Source organism: Oncorhynchus kisutch, linkage group LG22 (genome assembly GCF_002021735.2).
Source record: "Oncorhynchus kisutch isolate 150728-3 linkage group LG22, Okis_V2, whole genome shotgun sequence".
In the NCBI taxonomy this organism is placed as follows: domain Eukaryota; kingdom Metazoa; phylum Chordata; class Actinopteri; order Salmoniformes; family Salmonidae; genus Oncorhynchus; species Oncorhynchus kisutch.
In genome coordinates, this window is record NC_034195.2 from 51563221 (window position 1) to 51586382 (window position 23162).

General features: G+C 43.0%; 1 protein-coding gene across 1 annotated transcript in view; it reads left to right on the forward strand.

Moving 5' to 3' along the window:
- Positions 1–23162, forward strand: part of LOC109875729 (1-phosphatidylinositol 4,5-bisphosphate phosphodiesterase zeta-1-like) — a 45167-nt gene that overhangs the window by 14572 nt on the left and 7433 nt on the right. The window contains exons 5-7 of the mRNA XM_031801915.1: positions 13954–14113; positions 14801–14917; positions 15504–15676. Coding sequence (XP_031657775.1) covers positions 13954–14113; positions 14801–14917; positions 15504–15676 — 450 coding nt within the window. The remainder of the gene's footprint in view (positions 1–13953; positions 14114–14800; positions 14918–15503; positions 15677–23162) is intronic.

Here is a 23162-nt window from a genome sequence, read left to right on the forward strand (position 1 = left end):
TGGTGATGACTGTCTGATAGGGTAGGAAGGAGACTGGCACAGGCTGATGCTGGTGATGACTGTCTGATAGGGCAGGAAGGAGACTGGCACAGACTGATGCTGGTGATGACTGTCTGATAGGGCAGGAAGGAGACTGGCACAGGTTGCTGCTGGTGATGACTGTCTGATAGGGCAGGAAGGAGACTGGCACAGGCTGATGCTGGTGATGACTGTCTGATAGGGCAGGAATGAGACTGGCACAGGCTGCTGCTGGTGATGACTGTCTGATAGGGCAGGAAGGAGACTGGCACAGGCTGCTGCTGGTGATGACTGTCTGATAGGGCAGGAAGGAGACTGGCACAGGCTGCTGCTGGTGATGACTGTCTGATAGGGCAGGAAGGAGACTGGCACAGGCTGCTGCTGGTGATGACTGTCTGATAGGGCAGGAAGGAGACTGGCACAGGCTGATGCTGGTGATGACTGTCTGATAGGGCAGGAAGGAGACTGGCACAGGCTGCTGCTGGTGATGACTGTCTGATAGGGCAGGAAGGAGACTGGCACAGGCTGCTTGCTGGTGATGACTGTCTGATAGGGCAGGAAGGAGACTGGCACAGGCTGCTGCTGGTGATGACTGTCTGATAGGGCAGGAAGGAGACTGGCACAGGCTGCTGCTGGTGATGACTGTCTGATAGGGCAGGAAGGAGACTGGCACAGGCTGCTGCTGGTGATGACTGTCTGATAGGGCAGGAAGGAGACTGGCACAGGCTGCTGCTGGTGATGACTGTCTGATAGGGCAGGAAGGAGACTGGCACAGGCTGCTGCTGGTGATGACTGTCTGATAGGGCAGGAAGGAGACTGGCACAGGCTGCTGCTGGTGATGACTGTCTGATAGGGCAGGAAGGAGACTGGCACAGGCTGATGCTGGTGATGACTGTCTGATAGGGCAGGAAGGAGACTGGCACAGGCTGCTGCTGGTGATGACTGTCTGATAGGGCAGGAAGGAGACTGGCACAGGCTGCTGCTGGTGATGACTGTCTGATAGGGCAGGAAGGAGACTGGCACAGGCTGCTTGCTGGTGATGACTGTCTGATAGGGCAGGAAGGAGACTGGCACAGGCTGCTGCTGGTGATGACTGTCTGATAGGGCAGGAAGGAGACTGGCACAGGCTGATGCTGGTGATGACTGTCTGATAGGGCAGGAAGGAGACTGGCACAGGCTGCTGCTGGTGATGACTGTCTGATAGGGCAGGAAGGAGACTGGCACAGGCTGCTTGCTGGTGATGACTGTCTGATAGGGCAGGAAGGAGACTGGCACAGGCTGCTGCTGGTGATGACTGTCTGATAGGGCAGGAATGAGACTGGCACAGGCTGCTGCTGGTGATGACTGTCTGATAGGGCAGGAAGGAGACTGGCACAGGCTGCTGCTGGTGATGACTGTCTGATAGGGCAGGAAGGAGACTGGCACAGGCTGCTGCTGGTGATGACTGTCTGATAGGGCAGGAAGGAGACTGGCACAGGCTGCTGCTGGTGATGACTGTCTGATAGGGCAGGAAGGAGACTGGCACAGGCTGATGCTGGTGATGACTGTCTGATAGGGCAGGAAGGAGACTGGCACAGGCTGCTGCTGGTGATGACTGTCTGATAGGGCAGGAAGGATACTGGCACAGGCTGATGCTGGTGATGACTGTCTGATAGGGCAGGAATGAGACTGGCACAGGCTGCTGCTGGTGATGACTGTCTGATAGGGCAGGAAGGAGACTGGCACAGGCTGCTGCTGGTGATGACTGTCTGATAGGGCAGGAAGGAGACTGGCACAGGCTGCTGCTGGTGATGACCGTCTGATAGGGCAGGAAGGAGACTGGCACAGGCTGCTGCTGGTGATGACTGTCTGATAGGGCAGGAAGGAGACTGGCACAGGCTGATGCTGGTGATGACTGTCTGATAGGGCAGGAAGGAGACTGGCACAGGCTGCTGCTGGTGATGACTGTCTGATAGGGCAGGAAGGAGACTGGCACAGGCTGCTGCTGGTGATGACTGTCTGATAGGGCAGGAAGGAGACTGGCACAGGCTGCTTGCTGGTGATGACTGTCTGATAGGGCAGGAAGGAGACTGGCACAGGCTGCTTGCTGGTGATGACTGTCTGATAGGGCAGGAAGGAGACTGGCACAGGCTGCTGCTGGTGATGACTGTCTGATAGGGCAGGAAGGAGACTGGCACAGGCTGCTGCTGGTGATGACTGTCTGATAGGGCAGGAAGGAGACTGGCACAGGCTGCTTGCTGGTGATGACTGTCTGATAGGGCAGGAAGGAGACTGGCACAGGCTGCTTGCTGGTGATGACTGTCTGATAGGGCAGGAAGGAGACTGGCACAGGCTGCTTGCTGGTGATGACTGTCTGATAGGGCAGGAATGAGACTGGCACAGGCTGCTTGCTGGTGATGACTGTCTGATAGGGCAGGAAGGAGACTGGCACAGGCTGCTGCTGGTGATGACTGTCTGATAGGGCAGGAAGGAGACTGGCACAGGCTGATGCTGGTGATGACTGTCTGATAGGGTAGGAAGGAGACTGGCACAGGCTGATGCTGGTGATGACTGTCTGATAGGGTAGGAAGGAGACTGGCACAGGCTGATGCTGGTGATGACTGTCTGATAGGGTAGGAAGGAGACTGGCACAGGCTGCTGCTGGTGATGACTGTCTGATAGGGCAGGAAGGAGACTGGCACAGGCTGCTGCTGGTGATGACTGTCTGATAGGGCAGGAAGGAGACTGGCACAGGCTGATGCTGGTGATGACTGTCTGGTTAGAGGACAGAGGTTTTGCATGTGTGTGTGTGTGTATGTGTGTGTGTGTGTGTGTGCACGTGTGTGTGCGTGTTTGTGTGTGTTCATGTGTGTGTATATGTTTGTGTGTGTTTGTGCGTGTTTGTGTGTGTGTGTTTGTGCGTGTGTGTGTGTGTTTATGTGTGTGTTTTTATGTTTGTGTGTGCATATGTTTGTGTGTGTGTGTTTGTGCGTGTTTATATGTGTGTGTGTGTTATATAGATTTATTTAAACAAGTTATAGATGGTTATTATACATGACTGTGGGAAAATATGATTTGATGTACATATCAATCATACATTTGTACGTCTTTTGAGGAATATATAATATTATAATTAAGTGGAATGCACAAGTTTGAATGGGTGTAGAGCTTGATCTTGATTTGAATCGAGTTCTCAGCCCCTACTCATACACGGTCACTCAGTCGTCATGTGATCTTAGATGAGCCGTACTTCTAGTGACAGACAGTCATGTACGGAAAGCCAGTCCTAGCATATGTGGTGTCACAACATACAGTCGTGGCCAAAATGTTTGAGAATGACACAAATATTAATTTTCACAAAGTTTGCTGCTTCAAGTGTCTTTAGATTTTATTGTCAGATGTTACTATGGAATACTGAAGTATAATTGTAAGCATTTCATAAGTGTCAAAGGCTTTTATTGACAATTACATGAACTTGATGCAAAGAGTCAATATTTGCAGTGTTGACCCTTCTTTTTCAAGACCTCTGCAGTCAATGAACTTCTGCTGTCAATGAACTTCTGGGCCACATCCTGACTGATGGCAGCCCATTCTTGTATAATCAATGCTTGGAGTTTGTCCGAATTTGCGGGTTTTTGTTTGCCCACCCACCTCTTGAGGATTGACCACAAGTTCTCAATGGGATTAAGGTCTGGGGAGTTTCCTGGTCATGGACCCAAAATATCTATGTTTTGTTCCCCGAGCCACTTAGTTATCACTTTTGCCTTATGGCAAGGTGCTCCATCATGCTGGAAAAGCGCTCACCTTGTCTTCTCCGGACAAGCTTTACGGATGCCCCAAACAATCGGATAGGGGATTCATCAGAGAAAATTACTTTATCCCAGTCCTCAGCAGTCCAATCCCTGTACCTTTTGCAGAATATCAGTCTGTCCCTGATGTTTTTCGTGGAGAGAAGTGGCTTCTTTGCTACCCTTCTTGACACCAGGCTATCCTCCAAAAGTCTTCGCCTCACTGTGCGTGCAGATGCACTCACACCTGCCTGCTGCCATTCCTGAGCAAGCTCTGTACTGGTGGTGCCCCGATCCCGCAGCTGAATCAACTTTAGGAGATGGTCCTGGCACTTGCTGGACTTTCTTGGGCGCCCTGAAGCCTTCTTCACAACAATTGAACCTCTGTCCTTGAAGTTCTTGATGATCCGATAAATGGTTGATTTAGGTGCAAACTTACTGGCAGCAATATCCTTGCCTGTGAAGCCCTTTTTGTGCAAAGCAAAGCAGGTAACCATGGTTGACAGAGGAAGAACAATGATTCCAAGCACCACCCTCCTTTGAAGCTTCCAGTCTGTTATTCGAACTCAATCAGCATGACAGAGTGATCGCTAGCCTTGTTCTCGTCAACCCCCCCACATGTGTTAACGAGAGAATCACTGACATGATGTCAGCTAGTCCTGTTGTGGCAGGGCTAGAATGCAGTGAAAATGTTTTTGGGGGATTCAGTTCATTTGCATGGCAAAGAGGGACTTTGCAATTCATCTGATCACTGTTCATAGCATTCTGGAGTATATGCAAATTGCCATCATACAAACTGAGGCAGCAGACTTTGGGAAAATTAATATTTGTGTCATTCTCAAAACTTTTGGCCACGACTGTATATACTATTACTACACACAAATGATCATGTTACTAAATCACTCTGCCTCACATGAAATGTAGTCAAAACTAGTCTAACTAACTCATCTAATTAACTCATCTGACTAACTCATCTAACTAACTCATCTGACTAACTCATCTAACTAACTCATCTAACTAACTCATCTAACTAACTCATCTAACTAACTCATCTGACTAACTCATCTAACTGTAAGTAGCTCTGGATGAGAGTGTCTGCTGAATGACTGAAAGGTGAAATGTAGCCTGCATGATAGCTGCTCTATGGTATAGTACTTATAGTAATACCAATAGTAATACCAATAGTAATACTAATAGTAATACTAATAGTAATAATAATACTAATAGTAATACTAGTAATACTAATCGTAATACTAATACTAATAGTAAAAATAGTAAGAGTAATAATACTAATAGTAAATATAATAGCAATGCTAATAATAGTAATTATAATACTAATGGTAATAGTAATACTAATAGTAATACTAATAGTAATAATAATATTAATAGTAATAATAATTATAATAATAATAGTAATAATACTAATAGTAATACTAATAGTAATAATACTAATAGCAATACTAATAGTAATACTAATAGTAATAATACTAATAGTAATAATAATATTAATAGTAATAATAATTATAATACTAATAGTAATACTAATAGTAATACTAATAGTAATAATACTAATAGCAATACTAATAGTAATAATACTAATAGTAATACTAATAGTAATAATAATACTAATAGTAATACTAGTAATACTAATCGTAATACTAATACTAATAGTAAAAATAGTAAGAGTAATAATACTAATAGTAATATTAATAGTAAATATAATAGCAATACTAATAATAGTAATTATAATACTAATGGTAATAGTAATACTAATAGTAATACTAATAGTAATAATAATATTAATAGTAATAATAATTATAATAATAATAGTAATAATACTAATAGTAATACTAATAGTAATAATACTAATAGCAATACTAATAGTAATACTAATAGTAATAATACTAATAGTAATAATAATATTAATAGTAATAATAATTATAATACTAATAGTAATACTAATAGTAATACTAATAGTAATAATACTAATAGCAATACTAATAGTAATAATACTAATAGTAATACTAATAGTAATAATACTAATAGCAATACTAATAGTAATAATAATTATAATACTAATAGTAATAATACTAATAGCAATACTAATAGTAATAATAATTATAATACTAATAGTAATACTAATAGCAATACTAATAGTAATAATAATTATAATACTAATAGTAATAATACTAATAGTAATACTTATAGTAATAATACTAATAGTAATACTAATAGTAATAGTAATACTAATAGTAATAATAGTAATAGTAACAACAGTAATAATACGAATAGTAATACTAATAGTAATACTAATACTAATAGTAATAATAGTAATAGTAACAACAGTAATAATACTAATAGTAATAATAGTAATAGTAACAACAGTAATAATACTAATAGTAATAGTAATACTAATAGTAATACTAATAGTAATAATTATAGTAATAGTAATACTAATAGTAATAATAGTAATAGTAACAACAGTAATAATACTAATAGTAATACTAATAGTAATAATAATATTAATAGTACTAATAGTAATTATAATACTAATGGTAATAGTAATACTAATAGTAATACTTATAGTAATACTTATAGTAATAGTAATACTAATAGTAATAATAGTAATAGTAACAACAGTAATAATACGAATAGTAATACGTATAGTAATAGTAATAATACTAATAGTAACACTTATAGTAATAGTAATACTAATAGTAATAATAGTAATAGTAATAACAGTAATAATACTAATAGTAATAGTGTTACGGTTTTCTTCCGTCGAAGGAGAGTCGGACCAAAATGCAGCGTGGTTAAATCGATACATCTTTAATGACGATGAAATACGAACAATACAAAAACAACAAACGGAATGTGAAAACCTATACAGCCTGTCTGGTGACAACTAACACAGAGACAGGAACAATCACCCACGAAACACTCAAAGAATATGGCTGCCTAAATATTATTCCCAATCAGAGACAACGATAATCACCTGCCTCTGATTGAGAACCGCCTCAGGCAACCATAGACTTTTCTAGACAACCCTACTAAGCCACTAATAGTAATACTAATACTAATAGTAATAATGGTAATAGTAATAATAGTAATAATAATAATACTAAGTGTAATAGTAATAGTAATTATAATACTAATAGTAATACTAATAGTAATTTAGTGGGTGTTTATTTTTGTCCTGTTCCACACATGTATACAAGTGTGTGAACAAGATTTTTTTTGTTTTCTTCACCCTCGGAGAGTGGGGTCAAGGCCGACTTCCTCTGAGACCATATTATATTATCTTATTAACAGCGCTTTCAGAATGTATTCACACCCCTTGACTTTTTCCACATTTTGTCACGCCATATTCTAAAACGTATTAAATTAATAAAAAAATCATCAGCAATCTACACACAATACTGCATAATGAGTAAAAACGTTTTTTTTAATACATTTTAGCAAATGTATAAAAAACAGAAATGCCTTATTTGCATAAGTATTCAGACCCTTTACTATGAGACTCGAAATTGAGCTCAGGTGCATCCTGTTTCCATTGATGATCCTTGAGATGTTTCTTCAACTTGATTCGAGTCCACCTGTGGTAAAGGAAATTGATTGGACATGATTTGGAAAGACACACACCTATCAGTAAAAGGCACATGACAGCCCACTTGGAGTTTGCCAAAAGGCACCTAAAGACTCTCAGACCATGAGAAACAAGATTCTCTGGTCTGATGAAACCAAGATTGAACTCTTTGGCCTAAATGCCAAGTGTCATGTCTGGAGGAAGCCTGGCACTATCCCTACAGTGAAGCATGGTGGTGGCAGCATCATGCTGTTGGGATGTTTTTCAGTGGCAGGGCCTGGGAGACTAGTCAGGATCGGGGCAAAGATGAACGGAGCAAAGTACAGAGAGATCCTTGATGATAACCTGCTCCAGAACGCGCAGGACCTCAGACTGGGGCGAAGGTTCAACTTCCAACAGGACAACGACCCTAAGCACACAACCAAAACAATGCAGGAGTGGCTTCAGGACAAGTCTCTGAATGTCCTTGAGTGGCCCAACCAGAGCCAGGATTTGAACCCGATCTAACATCTCTGGAGAGACCTGAAAATATCTGTGCAGCGACGCTCCCCATCCAACCTGACAGAGCTTGAGAGGATCTGCAGAGAAGAATGCGAGAAACTCCCCAAATACACGTGTTTCAAGCTTGTAGCGTCATACCCCAAAAAATACTTGAGCTTGTAATCTCTGCCAAATGGGCTTCAACAAAGTACTGAGTAAAGGGTCTGAATACTTATGTAAACATTTCTAAAAACCTGTTTCAGCTTTGTCATGATGGGGTATTGTGATGTCATTGTGGGGTATTGTGATGTCATGATGGGGTATTGTGATGTCATTGTGGGGTATTGTGATGTCATTATGGGGTATTGTGTGTAGATTAATGAGGGGGTAAAAACTGTTTAATATATCTTTGAATAAGGCTGTAAAATAACAAAATGTGGAAAAAGTAAAATGATTTTCAAAGGCACTGTCATGTTACCCAGACGTTAGAGAGCAGAATGTTTGAGGAAGGATTGTCGTAAGTAACCACATGGATTTGAAAGGTATCAAATTCTTATAATTTAAAAAAAAATTCTCCCCAAATTTGTGGTATCCAATTGTTTAGTAGCTACGATCTTGTCTCATCGCTACAACTCCCGTACGGGCTCGGGAGAGACGAAGATTGAAAGTCATGCGTCCTCCGATACACAACCCGCACTCATTCTTACACAGTGCCATCCAACCCGGAAGCCAGCCGCACCAATGTGTCAGAGAAAACACTGTGCACCTGGCAACCTTGGTTAGCGCACACTGCGCCCGTCCCGCCACAGGAGTCGCTGGTGCGCGATGAGACAAGGATTTCCCTACTGGCCAAACCCTCCCTAACCCGGACGATGCTAGGCCAATTGTGCATCGCCCCACAGACCTCCCGGTCGCGGCCGGTCGCAGCCGGTTTCGACAGAGCGTGAACCCAGAGTCTCTGGTGGCACAGCTGGCGCTGCAGTACAGCACCCTTAACCACTGCGCCACCCGGGAGGCCCTAGGTATCAAATTCTAAGTGAAAGGCATGTGAGGCTATTTACTGGTGGAGAAGATTCCACTATCCCATTTGTATTGATTTCGGCTCTGGATGCTTTTAAGGATATCATTTATTTTCAGTTCCGCCCTGCGTTGTTTGTATATTGTTATGGAACCAAGATGGCTTTTGAAAAATACCAAACCACCGTTTCTTAACTCTCAACACATTGCTGCTCATCCAGTGAAACCAGAGTTCTGTGATATTGAGCTGTTGGTTCCCATTCTACCATCTCTGCGTGTGTGTTGTTGACTGACTGTGTGGGGATATGAACTCAACGATTTATACATTATATTTGACTTAATACTATTGGTAAGAAAATGGGACACCATTATAAACCCTGTATTGACAAAGACATTCAACAATGGGCGTGGCAGAGATTTATCCAGAGTATTAAGTAAAGTTAATAATATATAATATGCAATTTAGCAGATGCTTTTATCCAAAGCGACTTTACAGTCATGTGTGCATATATTTTACATACGGGTGATCCTGGGAATTAAACCCACTATCTTGCTGTTGCTCCAAAAGTTATTTGTTTTTCCTAAAGTTTAATAGATTATAAGTAATTCTATTTATGTCTTGTAGTGTTGTGAGGTGTTATTTAAAAAAAACTTGTGAGATGTTTTCACCCACCCACCAGAAACACATCTCTACCTGCCCCCCCACCAGAAACACATCTCTACCTGCCCCCCCCCCACCAGAAACACATCTCTACCTGCCCCCCCCCACCAGAAACACATCTCTACCTGCCCCCCCCACCAGAAACACATCTCTACCTGCCCCCCCCCCACTAGAAACACATCTCTACCTGCCCCCCCCCACCAGAAACACATCTCTACCTGCCCCCCCCCACCAGAAACACATCTCTACCTGCCCCCCCCCACCAGAAACACATCTCTACCTGCCCCCCCCCCACCAGAAACACATCTCTACCTGCCCCCCCCGACCACACCCTCCCACTAGAAACACATCTCTACCTGCCCCCCCACTAGAAACACATCTCTACCTGCCCCCCACCCTCCCACTAGAAACACATCTCTACCTGCCCCCCCACCAGAAACACATCTCTACCTGCCCCCCCACCAGAAACACATCTCTACCTGCCCCCCCACTAGAAACACATCTCTACCTGCCCCCCCACCAGAAACACATCTCTACCTGCCCCCCCCCCCACCCTCCAACTAGAAACACATCTCTACCTGCCCCCCCCCCCCCCACCCTCCCACTAGAAACACATCTCTACCTGCCCCCCCACCAGAAACACATCTCTACCTGCCCCCCCACTAGAAACACATCTCTACCTGCCCCTGTTGGGGATGTGTCATTGTCAAAGAAACAGATATCTCTAGCAAACTCACAGATCTTTATGGGAATATATTCGCAACATGCAGCAATTTCCAAGATTTTACTGAGTTACAATTCTGTCAATTTAAATAAATTAATTAGGTCCTAATACATGGATGTCACATGACTGGGAATACAGATATGCATCTGTTGGTCACAGATATCATTTTTTTTTAAAGTAGCGGTGTGGTTCGGAGAACCAATCAGTGTCTGGTGTGACCACCATTTGACTCATGCAGCGCGACACATCTCCTTTGCATAGAGTTGATCAGGCTGTTGATTGTGGAATGTTGTCTCCTCTTCAATGACTGTGCGAAGTTCTAATTTTTTGTTTGTTTGAGGCGGCTTGTGGTAGAGAATGTAATATAAAATGATCTGGTAACAGCGTTGGTGAACATTCCTGCAGTCGGCATGCCTATTGCACCTCCCCTTCAAAACTTGAGACGTCTGTGTCATTGTGTTGTGTGACAAAACTGCACATTTTAGAGTGGCCTTTTTACGGTCCTGTGTAATGAGCATGCTGTTTAATCAGCTTCTTGATATGCCACACCTGTCAGATGGATGGATTATCTTGACAAAGGAGAAATGCTCACTAACAGGGATGTGTAGAAATGTGTAATTTTTTCTTCTTCTCAAAATAAGCTTTTTGTGCGTATGGAACATTTCTGGGATCTTCTCTTTCAACTCATGAAACATGGGACCAACACTTTACATGTTGCGTTTATATATTTTCATATATTTTTTGTTCAGAATAGTTTTCCAGCGAGCCAAGTGGACAAATTGACTCAAGGAAAGTGATTCTGCCTTCAAGGGCTTCACCTTTACCTGGTGATTTTGAGTTATGTATCATTAGGATGAGACCTTTAGTTTTGTTCGGGGCTGATGAAAACGCAGCCAGCACGTACAAATGGTTCTGTGCGTCCTGATGGAGCCGACGTGTTTCTCAGGGCATTGCTGTATCAATATGCTTTCTTGCTAGAATATCAAGACAGCTGGAACGTTTGGTAAGGCAATTTAGTCCTTTCAAATTCCAAGAGAGAATAGCTAGCGTTGCAAAATTGTTTTTCAAAAAAAGGAATGTTATATTAATGATGTCATTGTTATTATTAGCCAGCAGCGTACCACCCTGTATCACACTGCTGACTTGCTTCTGATGCTGAGCAGGGTTGGTCCTGGTCAGTCCCTGGATGGGAGACCAGATGCTGCTGGAAGTGGTGTTGGAGGACCAGTAGGAGGCACCCTTTTCTCTGGTCTAAAAAAAAATATCCCAATGCCCCAGGGCAGTGATTGGGGACTTTGCCCTGTGTAGGATGCCGTCTTTCAGATTGAGTGTTAAACGGGTGTCCTGACTCTCTGTGATCACTAAAGATCCCATGGCACTATTGTAAGAGTAGGGGTGTTAACCCTGGTGTCCTGACTAAATTCCCAATCTGACCATGGTCATCTTAATCATCTTCAGCTTACAATTGGCTCATTCATCCCTCCTCTCCCCTGTAACTATTACAAAGGTTATTGCTGTAAATGAGAATGTGTTCTCAGTCAATTTACCTGGAAAAAAACATTTTGTGTTGATAAACCCATGAATTAAACTAAAAGCAGGACCCACAGGGAAACCATCGGTCCTTTCCCACCCAGAAACCCCTCCCAGTAAACCATCAGCCCTCCCTCTCCAGTTCCCTCCCCCCTCCCTAACCCCCAGCCCTCCCTCTCTGGTTCCCCCCTCCCTAGCCCCCAGCCCTCCCTCTCCGGTTCCCCCCTCCCTAGCCCCCAGCCCCCCCTCTCCGGTTCCCCCCTCCCTAGCCCCCAGCCCTCCCTCTCTGGTTCCCCCCTCCCTAGCCCCCAGCCCTCCCTCTCTGGTTCCCCCCTCCCTTGCCCCCAGCCCTCCCTCTTTATCAGAAACATGGTTTATATGTTCCCACAGGTTTGTTTATTTTATTTCACCTTTATTTAACCAGGTCAGCCAGTTGAGACACATACTGTACAACAACAGAGTGATTTAATTTGTATTTATTTATTTCACCTTCACTTTATTTAACCAGGTAGGCAAGTTGAGAACAAGTTCTCATTTACAATTGCGACCTGGACTAGATAAAGCAAAGCAGTTCGACACATACAACGACACAGAGTTACACATGGAGTAAAACAAACATACAGTCAGTAATACAGTAGAAATAAGTCTATACACAATGTGAGCAAATGAGGTGAGATAAGGGAGGTAAAGACAAAAAAAAGGCCATGGTGGCGAAGTAAATACAATATAGCAAGTAAAACACTGGAATGGTAGATTTGCAGTGGAAGAAAGAGCAAAGTAGAGATAAAACTAATGGGGTGCAAAGGAGCAAAATAAATAAATACAGTAAGGGAAGAGGTAGTTGTTTGGGCTAAATTACAGATGGGTTATGCACATAACACAATAGAAAAGTCTATATACAGTGTGTTGAAATGTAGTAAGATTAGGGAGGTAAGGTAATAAATAGGCCATAGAGGCAAAATAATTACAATTTAGCAATTAAACACTGGAGTGATAGACGTGCAGAAGATGAATGTAGAGATACTGGGGTTCACAGGAGCAATAAATTAATAACAATATGGGGATGAGGTAGTTGGGTGGGCTATTTACAGATGGGCTGTGTACAGATGCAATGATCGGCAAGCTGCTCTGACAGCTGATGCTTAAAGTTAGTGAGGGAGATATAAGACTCCAGCTTCAGGTGAATTGTGGATGGCCAGGTTATGCCATCTGCTGAAGTGAAATAGACCTGCTTGTTTTTTCTTGTCATACAATGAATGTCCCACACCTTAACATGGTGTTCACTATTTACAATCGGTATAAAACAAGTCCATTAATTGATAGTCGGCAAAAGAAAGCCACGATAAGGCCACGCATATCAACGCCTGCCACTGGAGCCGGAAACTTAAAACATTTTCTTTGTGAAACGTTTTTCTTGACTGTCTCTTTCCCAACCGAGACAGATCAGATATGTGGATTATGTCTCTGGGTTGACAGGAGCTGAAATATAAAATCCTGATTAAGAATAAAAAGCTCAGTCCTCAGAGTGAGTCAGAGACAGAGGACAGGAGGGAGAGAGACTCAGAGGACAGGAGGGAGAGAGACTCAGAGGACAGGAGAGAGAGAGACTCAGAGGACAGGAGAGAGAGAGACTCAGAAGACAGGAGGGAGAGAGACTCAGAGGGGGAAGACAGTGAGGAAGAGGATGACGATGATGATGAGGAAGAGGAGCCTAATCTCAAAACAAAGCACCATTCCAAATTGAAACGGAAGAAAGTAAGTCAGGGTTCTTAATGAGGTATGATATCAGGTTTTATACACTGGTATATTAGATTAGAGGACACGGATAAACTTGACCTAAACATCTCCCTATAAACACTCACACTAAAGCAGGGTCAGTGAGGTTGTCCTGTCCCTAACCTTAATCCTAACCCTAGAGTTTAATTTCCACTCGCCAGCTCAACCCTAACCCTAGTCACAACTTTAATGTGTTTATTGTTCTCTCTCTCGCAATTTCTCTCTCTCTCTCTCTCTCTCTCTCTCTCTCTCTCTCTCTCTCTCTCTCGCACTCTCTCTCTCTCTCTCGCAATCTCTCTCTCTCTCTCTCTCGCAATCTCTCTCTCTCTCTCTCTCTCGCAATCTCTCTCTCTCTCGCAATCTCTCTCTCTCTCTATCTCTCTCTCTCTCAAAGAGGAAGAAGGCAGCAGTAGTTGCTGAGTCTCTATCTAACCTGGTGGTCTACACCAAGTCAGTGAAGTTCCACAGCTTCAGCCATGCCAGAGAACACCAGCAGTACTATGAGAATACCTCTCTGGGGGAGAAGAAGGCTCACAAGCTGGTCAAGACCTCAGGTTTTGTACCTTGGAAGACTTACCAAATTAGTGTTTCAAACTGCACATGGGGGAGAGGGGGGGGACCACATTTGCAAGTATCTAGCAATGTCTCAAGTGTTGAACACAGGCAGCAGTAAAAACAAGAGTTTGAGTGTCTCATATTCATACTGTTAGTGAAAAGGGAAGAAAAGACAGTTGAGAATTGGAATGAAACAAGTCCATTGAGATTTGAATGAAAAGAGACTGTTGAGATTCGAATTCAAAGCACAATCAGTAAACAGGTCATTGTGCTACGGAGATAGAGTGGAGGGGAATGACGCAGTGACAGATGAGTTGTGATGGATTTCACTCAACAGCCATTATCAGCCTCTTGTTGCTATAATGGCTCCTTGATGTGGCATTTATTTTAAGCACAAAGTCTATGTATAATGCTGCAAGGACACCCTGTCCCTGAACGAGTAATACCAATTTAATCAGGATAAGCATTTGTACGATGGACTGCTATATGAACTAAAATGACACGAGGAGACTAGGAAAGTACATGGTCACTTCATTAGCATCACATAACTTCTAGTAACTTCTAGTCATGTGATGCTAATGAAGTGACCATGTACTTTCCTAGTCTCCTCGTGTCATTTTAGTTCATATAGCAGTCCCATCGTATCCAGAGAAATGTACAAAAAAACACATGTTCTCATCTCTCAGCTCCAGATTTCGTCCAGCACAACACGGTGTTCATCACCAGGATCTACCCAGCAGCCTCTAGAACCCTGTCCTCCAACTACAACCCTCAGGGGTTCTGGAATGTGGGCTCACAGATGGGTAGGTGGACAGAATTTCTTTTGAATGAGCTCCATGTTCACACCAACACTTCCTGGAATGTAAATTAGAATGTAATGGTCTTTGGATCATTCTTTCTTGCTGTGTTTAAATGTGAGAGCTTGAGTCAATACGATATTCAATTCATTCATTATGAAAAATAAACTTGACGTTACATTTGAGAATAGTCACACAAAAAAAACGTTTGCAAAAATAAAATGTATTTATGGCACAGACATTCACTTCGTATTCCTTTCATGACAACTTTGTTTCTTTGGTAAGACTGAGATTGATGACAACATCATTTTAATTGCTTGAAGGCAGAAGGAGATGAATCACCTTTGTCATTCTATTTGACATGAAACACAACACAACTTTTCAATAAACAAATCAAACTATATTCAAAGACCCCTGGCTGTGCTTGGCAATGTTGAACTGTAAGGAAATACATCCAATGTTTAGATTTGTGTCTCGTAGTCCAATCCCGGTCTAATCTAGGTTGACGGAGGGCTGGAGAATGTAATCTGTCTGGTCTTGTCTGTGCCCGTGTGGCAATGCTGACATTGTGTCATCTGGACTCTTCTTACAGTGGCTCTGAACTTCCAGTCGTTGGGCCTGCCCATGGACCTGAACAACGGGCGTTTCCAGGACAACGGTGGCTGTGGTTACATCCTCAAACCCCTCTTCCTCAGAACCAATCAGTGGGGCTTTAATCCAAACAGTTACCGTCACAACCTGAAGCCAGCACACCTACTGCTGAAGGTACTAGAACTGTGTGATGCAAGGATGTGGGTGTGTGAGTGGGGAGGGGAGGAATGTGGGGGAAGGGAGGGAGTGTTGTGTGGGAGGGGAGGAATGTGGGGGGACGGAAGGGTTTGTTGTATGAGAGGGTGTGTTCGGGGGGGGGGGTGTTCTGTGGGAGGGGGTGTTCCTCTAACCTACTGCGTCTCTACCTCTAACCTACTGCGTCTCTACCTCTAACCTACTGCGTCTCTACCTCTAACCTACTGCGTCTTTACCTCTAACCTACTGCGTCTCTACCTCTAACCTACTGCGTCTTTACCTCTAACCTACTGCGTCTCTACCTCTAACCTACTGCGTCTCTACCTCTAACCTACTGCGTCTTTACCTCTAACCTACTGCGTCTCTACCTCTAACCTACTGCGTCTCTACCTCCAACCTACTGCGTCTCTACCTCCAAACTACTGCGTCTCTACCTCCAACCTACTGCGTCTCTACCTCCAACCTACTGCGTCTCTACCTCTATAACTTTTTGGGGTTACGTTACCACATCCACTTCCACAGCAACATAGATAGACTAAAAACACATTATCTCTGGGAAGTCAAAGACCAGTTTCAGTTTGTTAGTCATCACGCTCTGGCCGCCCGGTCTACATTAGCAGACTCAAGGAGAATACTCTACAGACTCCAATTAAACGCGGTCCTTTTTTGTGCTGTATATGTAAACGAGCTGCTCCAGTGCTCTCAGAGAAAGAGAGATGCTGTATATGTAAACAAGCTGCTCCAGTGCTCTCAGAGAAAGAGAGATGCTGTATATGTAAACAAGCTGCTCCAGTGCTCTCAGAGAAAGAGAGATGCTGTATATGTAAACAAGCTGCTCCAGTGCTCTCAGAGAAAGAGAGATGCTGTATATGTAAACAAGCTGCTCCAGTGCTCTCAGAGAAAGAGAGATGCTGTATATGTAAACAAGCTGCTCCAGTGCTCTCAGAGAAAGAGAGATGCTGTATATGTAAACAAGCTGCTCCAGTGCTCTCAGAGAAAGAGAGATGCTGTATATGTAAACAAGCTGCTCCAGTGCTCTCAGAGAAAGAGAGATGCTGTATATGTAAACAAGCTGCTCCAGTGCTCTCAGAGAAAGAGAGATGCTGTATATGTAAACAAGCTGCTCCAGTGCTCTCAGAGAAAGAGAGATGCTGTATATGTAAACAAGCTGCTCCAGTGCTCTCAGAGAAAGAGAGATGCTGTATATGTAAACAAGCTGCTCCAGTGCTCTCAGAGAAAGAGAGATGCTGTATATGTAAACAAGCTGCTCCAGTGCTCTCAGAGAAAGAGAGATGCTGTATATGTAAACAAGCTGCTCCAGTGCTCTCAGAGAAAGAGAGATGCTGTATATGTAAACAAGCTGCTCCAGTGCTCTCAGAGAAAGAGAGATGCTGTATATGTAAACAAGCTGCTCCAGTGCTCTCAGAGAAAGAGAGATGCTGTATATGTAAACAAGCTGCTCCAGTGCTCTCAGAGAAAGAGAGATGCTGTATATGTAAACAAGCTGCTCCAGTGCTCTCAGAGAAAGAGAGATGCTGTATATGTAAACAAGCTGCTCCAGTGCTCTCAGAGAAAGAGAGATGCTGTATATGTAAACAAGCTGCTCCAGTGCTCTCAGAGAAAGAGAGATGCTGTATATGTAAACAAGCTGCTCCAGTGCTCTCAGAGAAAGAGAGATGCTGTATATGTAAACAAGCTGCTCCAGTGCTCTCAGAGAAAGAGAGATGCTGTATATGTAAACAAGCTGCTCCAGTGCTCTCAGAGAAAGAGAGATGCTGTATATGTAAACAAGCTGCTCCAGTGCTCTCAGAGAAAGAGAGATGCTGTATATGTAAACAAGCTGCTCCAGTGCTCTCAGAGAAAGAGAGATGCTGTATATGTAAACAAGCTGCTCCAGTGCTCTCAGAGAAAGAGAGATGCTGTATATGTAAACAAGCTGCTCCAGTGCTCTCAGAGAAAGAGAGATGCTGTATATGTAAACAAGCTGCTCCAGTGCTCTCAGAGAAAGAGAGATGCTTGTGGGTTTTATTTACAAGACACGGTACCATTCCAAATACACTCAAAGGCCAAGCGCAGTGGAATTCATTCCAAATACAAATCAAATCAAAGTGTATTTGTCACGTGAATACAACAGGTGTAGACCTTACAGTGAAATGCTGAATACAACAGGTGTAGTAGACCTTACAGTGACATGCTGAATACAACAGGTGTAGTAGACCTCACAGTGAAATGCTGAATACAACAGGTGTAGTAGACCTTACAGTGAAATGCTGAATACAACAGGTGTAGTAGACCTTACAGTGAAATGCTGAATACAACAGGTGTAGTAGACCTTACAGTGACATGCCAAATACAACAGGTGTAGTAGACCTTACAGTGAAATGCTGAATACAACAGGTGTAGTAGACCTTACAGTGAAATGCTGAATACAACAGGTGTAGTAGACCTCACAGTGAAATGCTGAATACAACAGGTGTAGTAGACCTTACAGTGAAATGCTGAATACAACAGGTGTAGTAGACCTTACAGTGAAATGCTGAATACAACAGGTGTAGTAGACCTTACAGTGAAATGCTGAATACAACAGGTGTAGTAGACCTTACAGTGACATGCCAAATACAACAGGTGTAGTAGACCTTACAGTGAAATGCTGAATACAACAGGTGTAGTAGACCTTACAGTGAAATGCTGAATACAACAGGTGTAGTAGACCTTACAGTGAAATGCCAAATACAACAGGTGTAGTAGACCTTACAGTGAAATGCCAAATACAACAGGTGTAGTAGACCTTACAGTGAAATGCCAAATACAACAGGTGTAGTAGACCTTACAGTGACATGCCAAATACAACAGGTGTAGTAGACCTTACAGTGAAATGCTGAATACAACAGGTGTAGTAAACCTTACAGTGAAATGCTGAATACAACAGGTGTAGTAGACCTTACAGTGAAATGCTGAATACAACAGGTGTAGTAGACCTTACAGTGAAATGCTGAATACAACAGGTGTAGTAGACCTTACAGTGAAATGCTGAATACAACAGGTGTAGTAGACCTTACAGTGAAATGCTGAATACAACAGGTGTAGGTAGACCTCACAGTGAAATGCTGAATACAACAGGTGTAGTAGACCTTACAGTGAAATGCTGAATACAACAGGTGTAGTAGACCTCACAGTGAAATGCTGAATACAACAGGTGTAGTAGACCTTACAGTGAAATGCTGAATACAACAGGTGTAGTAGACCTTACAGTGAAATGCTGAATACAACAGGTGTAGTAGACCTTACAGTGACATGCTGAATACAACAGGTGTAGACCTTACAGTGAAATGCTGAATACAACAGGTGTAGTAGACCTTACAGTGAAATGCTGAATACAACAGGTGTAGTAGACCTTACAGTGACATGCTGAATACAACAGGTGTAGTAGACCTTACAGTGAAATGCTGAATACAACAGGTGTAGTAGACCTTACAGTGAAATGCTGAATGCAACAGGTGTAGGTAGACCTTACAGTGAAATGCTGAATACAACAGGTGTAGTAGACCTTACAGTGAAATGCTGAATACAACAGGTGTAGTAGACCTTACAGTGAAATGCTGAATACAACAGGTGTAGGTAGACCTTACAGTGAAATGCTGAATACAACAGGTGTAGGTAGACCTTACAGTGAAATGCTGAATACAACAGGTGTAGTAGACCTTACAGTGAAATGCTGAATACAACAGGTGTAGTAGACCTCACAGTGAAATGCTGAATACAACAGGTGTAGTAGACCTTACAGTGAAATGCTGAATACAACAGGTGTAGTAGACCTTACAGTGAAATGCTGACTACAACAGGTGTAGTAGACCTTACAGTGAAATGCTGAATACAACAGGTGTAGTAGACCTTACAGTGAAATGCTTACTTACAGGCTCTAACCAATAGTGCGAAAAAGGTATTAGGTGAACAACAGGTAAGTAAAGAAATGAAACAACAGTAAAAAGACAGTGAAAATAACAGTAGAGAGGCTTTATACAGTAGAGAGGCTATATACAGTAGAGAGGCCATATACAGTAGAGAGGTTATATACAGTAGAGAGGCTATATACAGTAGAGAGGCTATATACAGTAGAGAGGCTATATACAGTAGAGAGGCTATAGACAGTAGAGAGGCTATATACAGTAGAGAGGCTATAGACAGTAGAGAGGCTATATACAGTAGAGAGGCTATAGACAGTAGAGAGGCTATATACAGTAGAGAGGCTATATACAATAGAGAGACTATATACAGTAGAGAGGCTATATACAGTAGAGAGACTATATACAGTAGAGAGGCTATATACAGTAGAGAGGTTATATACAGTAGAGAGGCTATACACAGTAGAGAGGCTATATACAGTAGAGAGGCTTTATACAGTAGAGAGGCTATATACAGTAGAGAGGCTATATACAGTAGAGAGGCTATATACAGTAGAGAGGCTATATACAGTAGAGAGGCTATATACAGTAGAGAGGCTATACACATTAGAGAGGCTATATAGAGGCTAACGTTTTCCTGTAGTCCACAATCATCTCCTTAGTCTTGGTTATGTTGAGGGAGAGGTTGTTGTCCTGGCACCAAACGACCAGGTCTCTGACCTCCTCCCTATAGGCTGTCACGTCGTTGTCGGTGGTCAGGCCTACCACTGTTGTGTTGTCTGCAAACTTAATGATGGTGTTGGAGTCATGCTTGGCCATGCAGTTGTGGGTGAACAGAGAGTACAGGAGGGACTAAGCACGCACCCCTATGGGGACCCCATGTTGAGGATCAGCGTGGCAGATGTGTTGTTACCTACCCTCACTTCCTGGGGGCGGCCCGTCAGGAAGTCCAGGATCAAGTTGCAGAGGGAGGTGTTTAGTCCCAGGTTCCTTAGTTTAGTGATGAGATTTGAGGGAAATATGGTGTTGAATGCTGAGCTGTAGTCAATGAAAAGCAATCTCAGATAGGTGTTCCTTTTGTCCAGGTGGGAAAGGGCAGTGTGGAGTGCAATAGAGATTGCGTCATCTGTGGATCTGTCTGGGCGGTATGCAAATTGGGTCTAGGGTTTCTGAGATAATGGTGTTGATGTGAGCCATTACCAGCTTTTCAAAGCACTTCATGGCTACGGACGTGAGTGCCTCTGGTCTGTAGTCAGTTAGGCAAGTTGCCTTTGTGTTCTTGGGCATGGGGACTATGGTGGTCTACTTGAAATATGTTGGTATTAGAGACTCAATCAGGGACATGTTGAAAATGTCAGTGAAGACACCTGCCAGTTGGTCAGCACATGCCCGGAGCACACATCCTGGTAATCCGTCTGGCCCCGCAGCCTTGTGTATGTTGACCTGTTTAAAGGTCTTACTCACGTCGGCTACGGAGAGCGTGATCACACAGTCCTCCAGAACAGCTGATGCTCTCATGCATGCCTCAGTGTTGCTTGCCTCGAAGTGAGCATAGAAGTAATTTAGCTCGTCTGGTAGGCTCGTGTCACTGGGCAGCTCGCAGCTGTGCTTCCCTTTGTAGTCCATAATGATTTGCAAGCCCTGCCACATTCGATGAGTGTCAGAGCCGGTGTAGTATGATTCAATCTTTGCCCTGTATTGATGCTTTGCCTGTTTGATGGTTCGTCGCAGGGCATTGCAGGATTTCTTATAAGCTACCTTGAAAGCGGCAGCTCTATCCTTTAAGTCAGTGAGGATGTTGCCTGTAATCCATGGCTTCTGGTTGGGGTATGTAAGTACAGTCACTGTGGGGACGACGTCCTCAATGCACTTATTGATTGGCTGTCAGCCAATCAGCATTCGGGGCTCAAACCACCCAGTTTATAACAGACAACATACCACGGGTATGACGTAGAATGACCTGTTTACTGTTGTAATTACGTTGTTAACCAGTTTATAATAGCAATAAGGCACCTCTGGGGGTTTGTGGTATAAGGCAAATTAACCACAGCTAAGGGCTGTAAATCCAGGCACTCTGCATTGCGTTGTGAGTAAGAACAGCCCTTTAACCGTGGTATATATAAGCCATATGCCATACCCCCTCGGGCCTTATTGCTTCAGTAGACTAAATTAGACTCCCCCTGCGCATGAAAAATACATGTATTCTCTTATCAGAGGGGGGAAAAAAGCACCTTTATGTATCAACATCCTGTGCTTCAGGTCTGCTACTCCACTCCAGGGAAAGCCTCCTAGAAAGCCCTGCAGAGCTTTCAAGTCCAGTGGAATCAGATTTATAAATAGAATAATGTTCACTTATAAATAGGTACGCTGCTGTATTGAATAATTCAACTAGAAGAGATAAGAAAATAACGCTGCTTCCTTTTCAACTCTATGGACCTAATTGGTATACTGTTTTACCAATCTATTTGGTATACTGTTTTACCAATCTATTTGGTATACTGTTTTACCAATCTATTTGGTATACTGTTTTACCAATCTATTTGGTATACTGTTTTACCAATCTATTTGGTATACTCTTTTACCAATCTATTTGGTATACTGTTTTACCAATCTATTTGGTATACTGTTTTACCAATCTATTTGGTATACTGTTTTACCAATCTATTTGGTATACTGTTTTACCAATGTATTTGGTATACTGTTTTACCAATCTATTTGGTATACTGTTTTACCAATCTATTTGGTATACTCTTTTACCAATCTATTTGGTATACTGTTTTACCAATCTATTTGGTACACTGTTTTACCAATCTATTTGGTATACTGTTTTACCAATCTATTTGGTATACTCTTCTACCAATCTATTTCCTAGCAATCGGTTTCCTTGAGCAGAAGAATGGACTTTACTGACCCAATCTGAGTGAGATTTGGGATTTTGTGTAACTACCATAACCCCCCAGAAACCCCATAGTCATGCATAGTTCCCCCTAACCCTAAATCAATGAGTCATGGATCAGTCCATCACACAGTGATTTAACTGATTTTCAGTCCGTAACACTAGCCTGGTAATCACTGGACTGATGATCAAACCTCACAATACCTATAGCACCACTATGAGGCAGTTGGGTGGGAGGGGGGTCATTGACTTCCTGTTTCCTGGGTGAGGCGGATCCATCGGTGCCAGGCAGGCATACCCAGATAACTGCATGCAGGTTTGTCTTTGATCAGGGTTGGGCATAGGGACGAGAGAAGAGGAGAGAGTGGACTACAGATAAGCCTGCCAGACTGGTGTAATTACACTTCTACTTCCCTTCCTCCCTCCTTCCCTCGCTCACTCGGTTCTCTCCCCCATGCCCACTCCTAGTGCTGATGAATCCCTGGCACCAGGCCCCGAGGCAGGCAGAAGAACACACGCCCCATCGGATTGGAACATTTACATCCTCATTGAAAAGCAATGAGAACATTTTTAATTTGGAATTCAGTAAGGAAACTGAAATTCCAATGTCTGTCTACCACCTGTCTGTCTGTCTGTCTGTCTGTCTGTCTGTCTGTCTACCACTTGT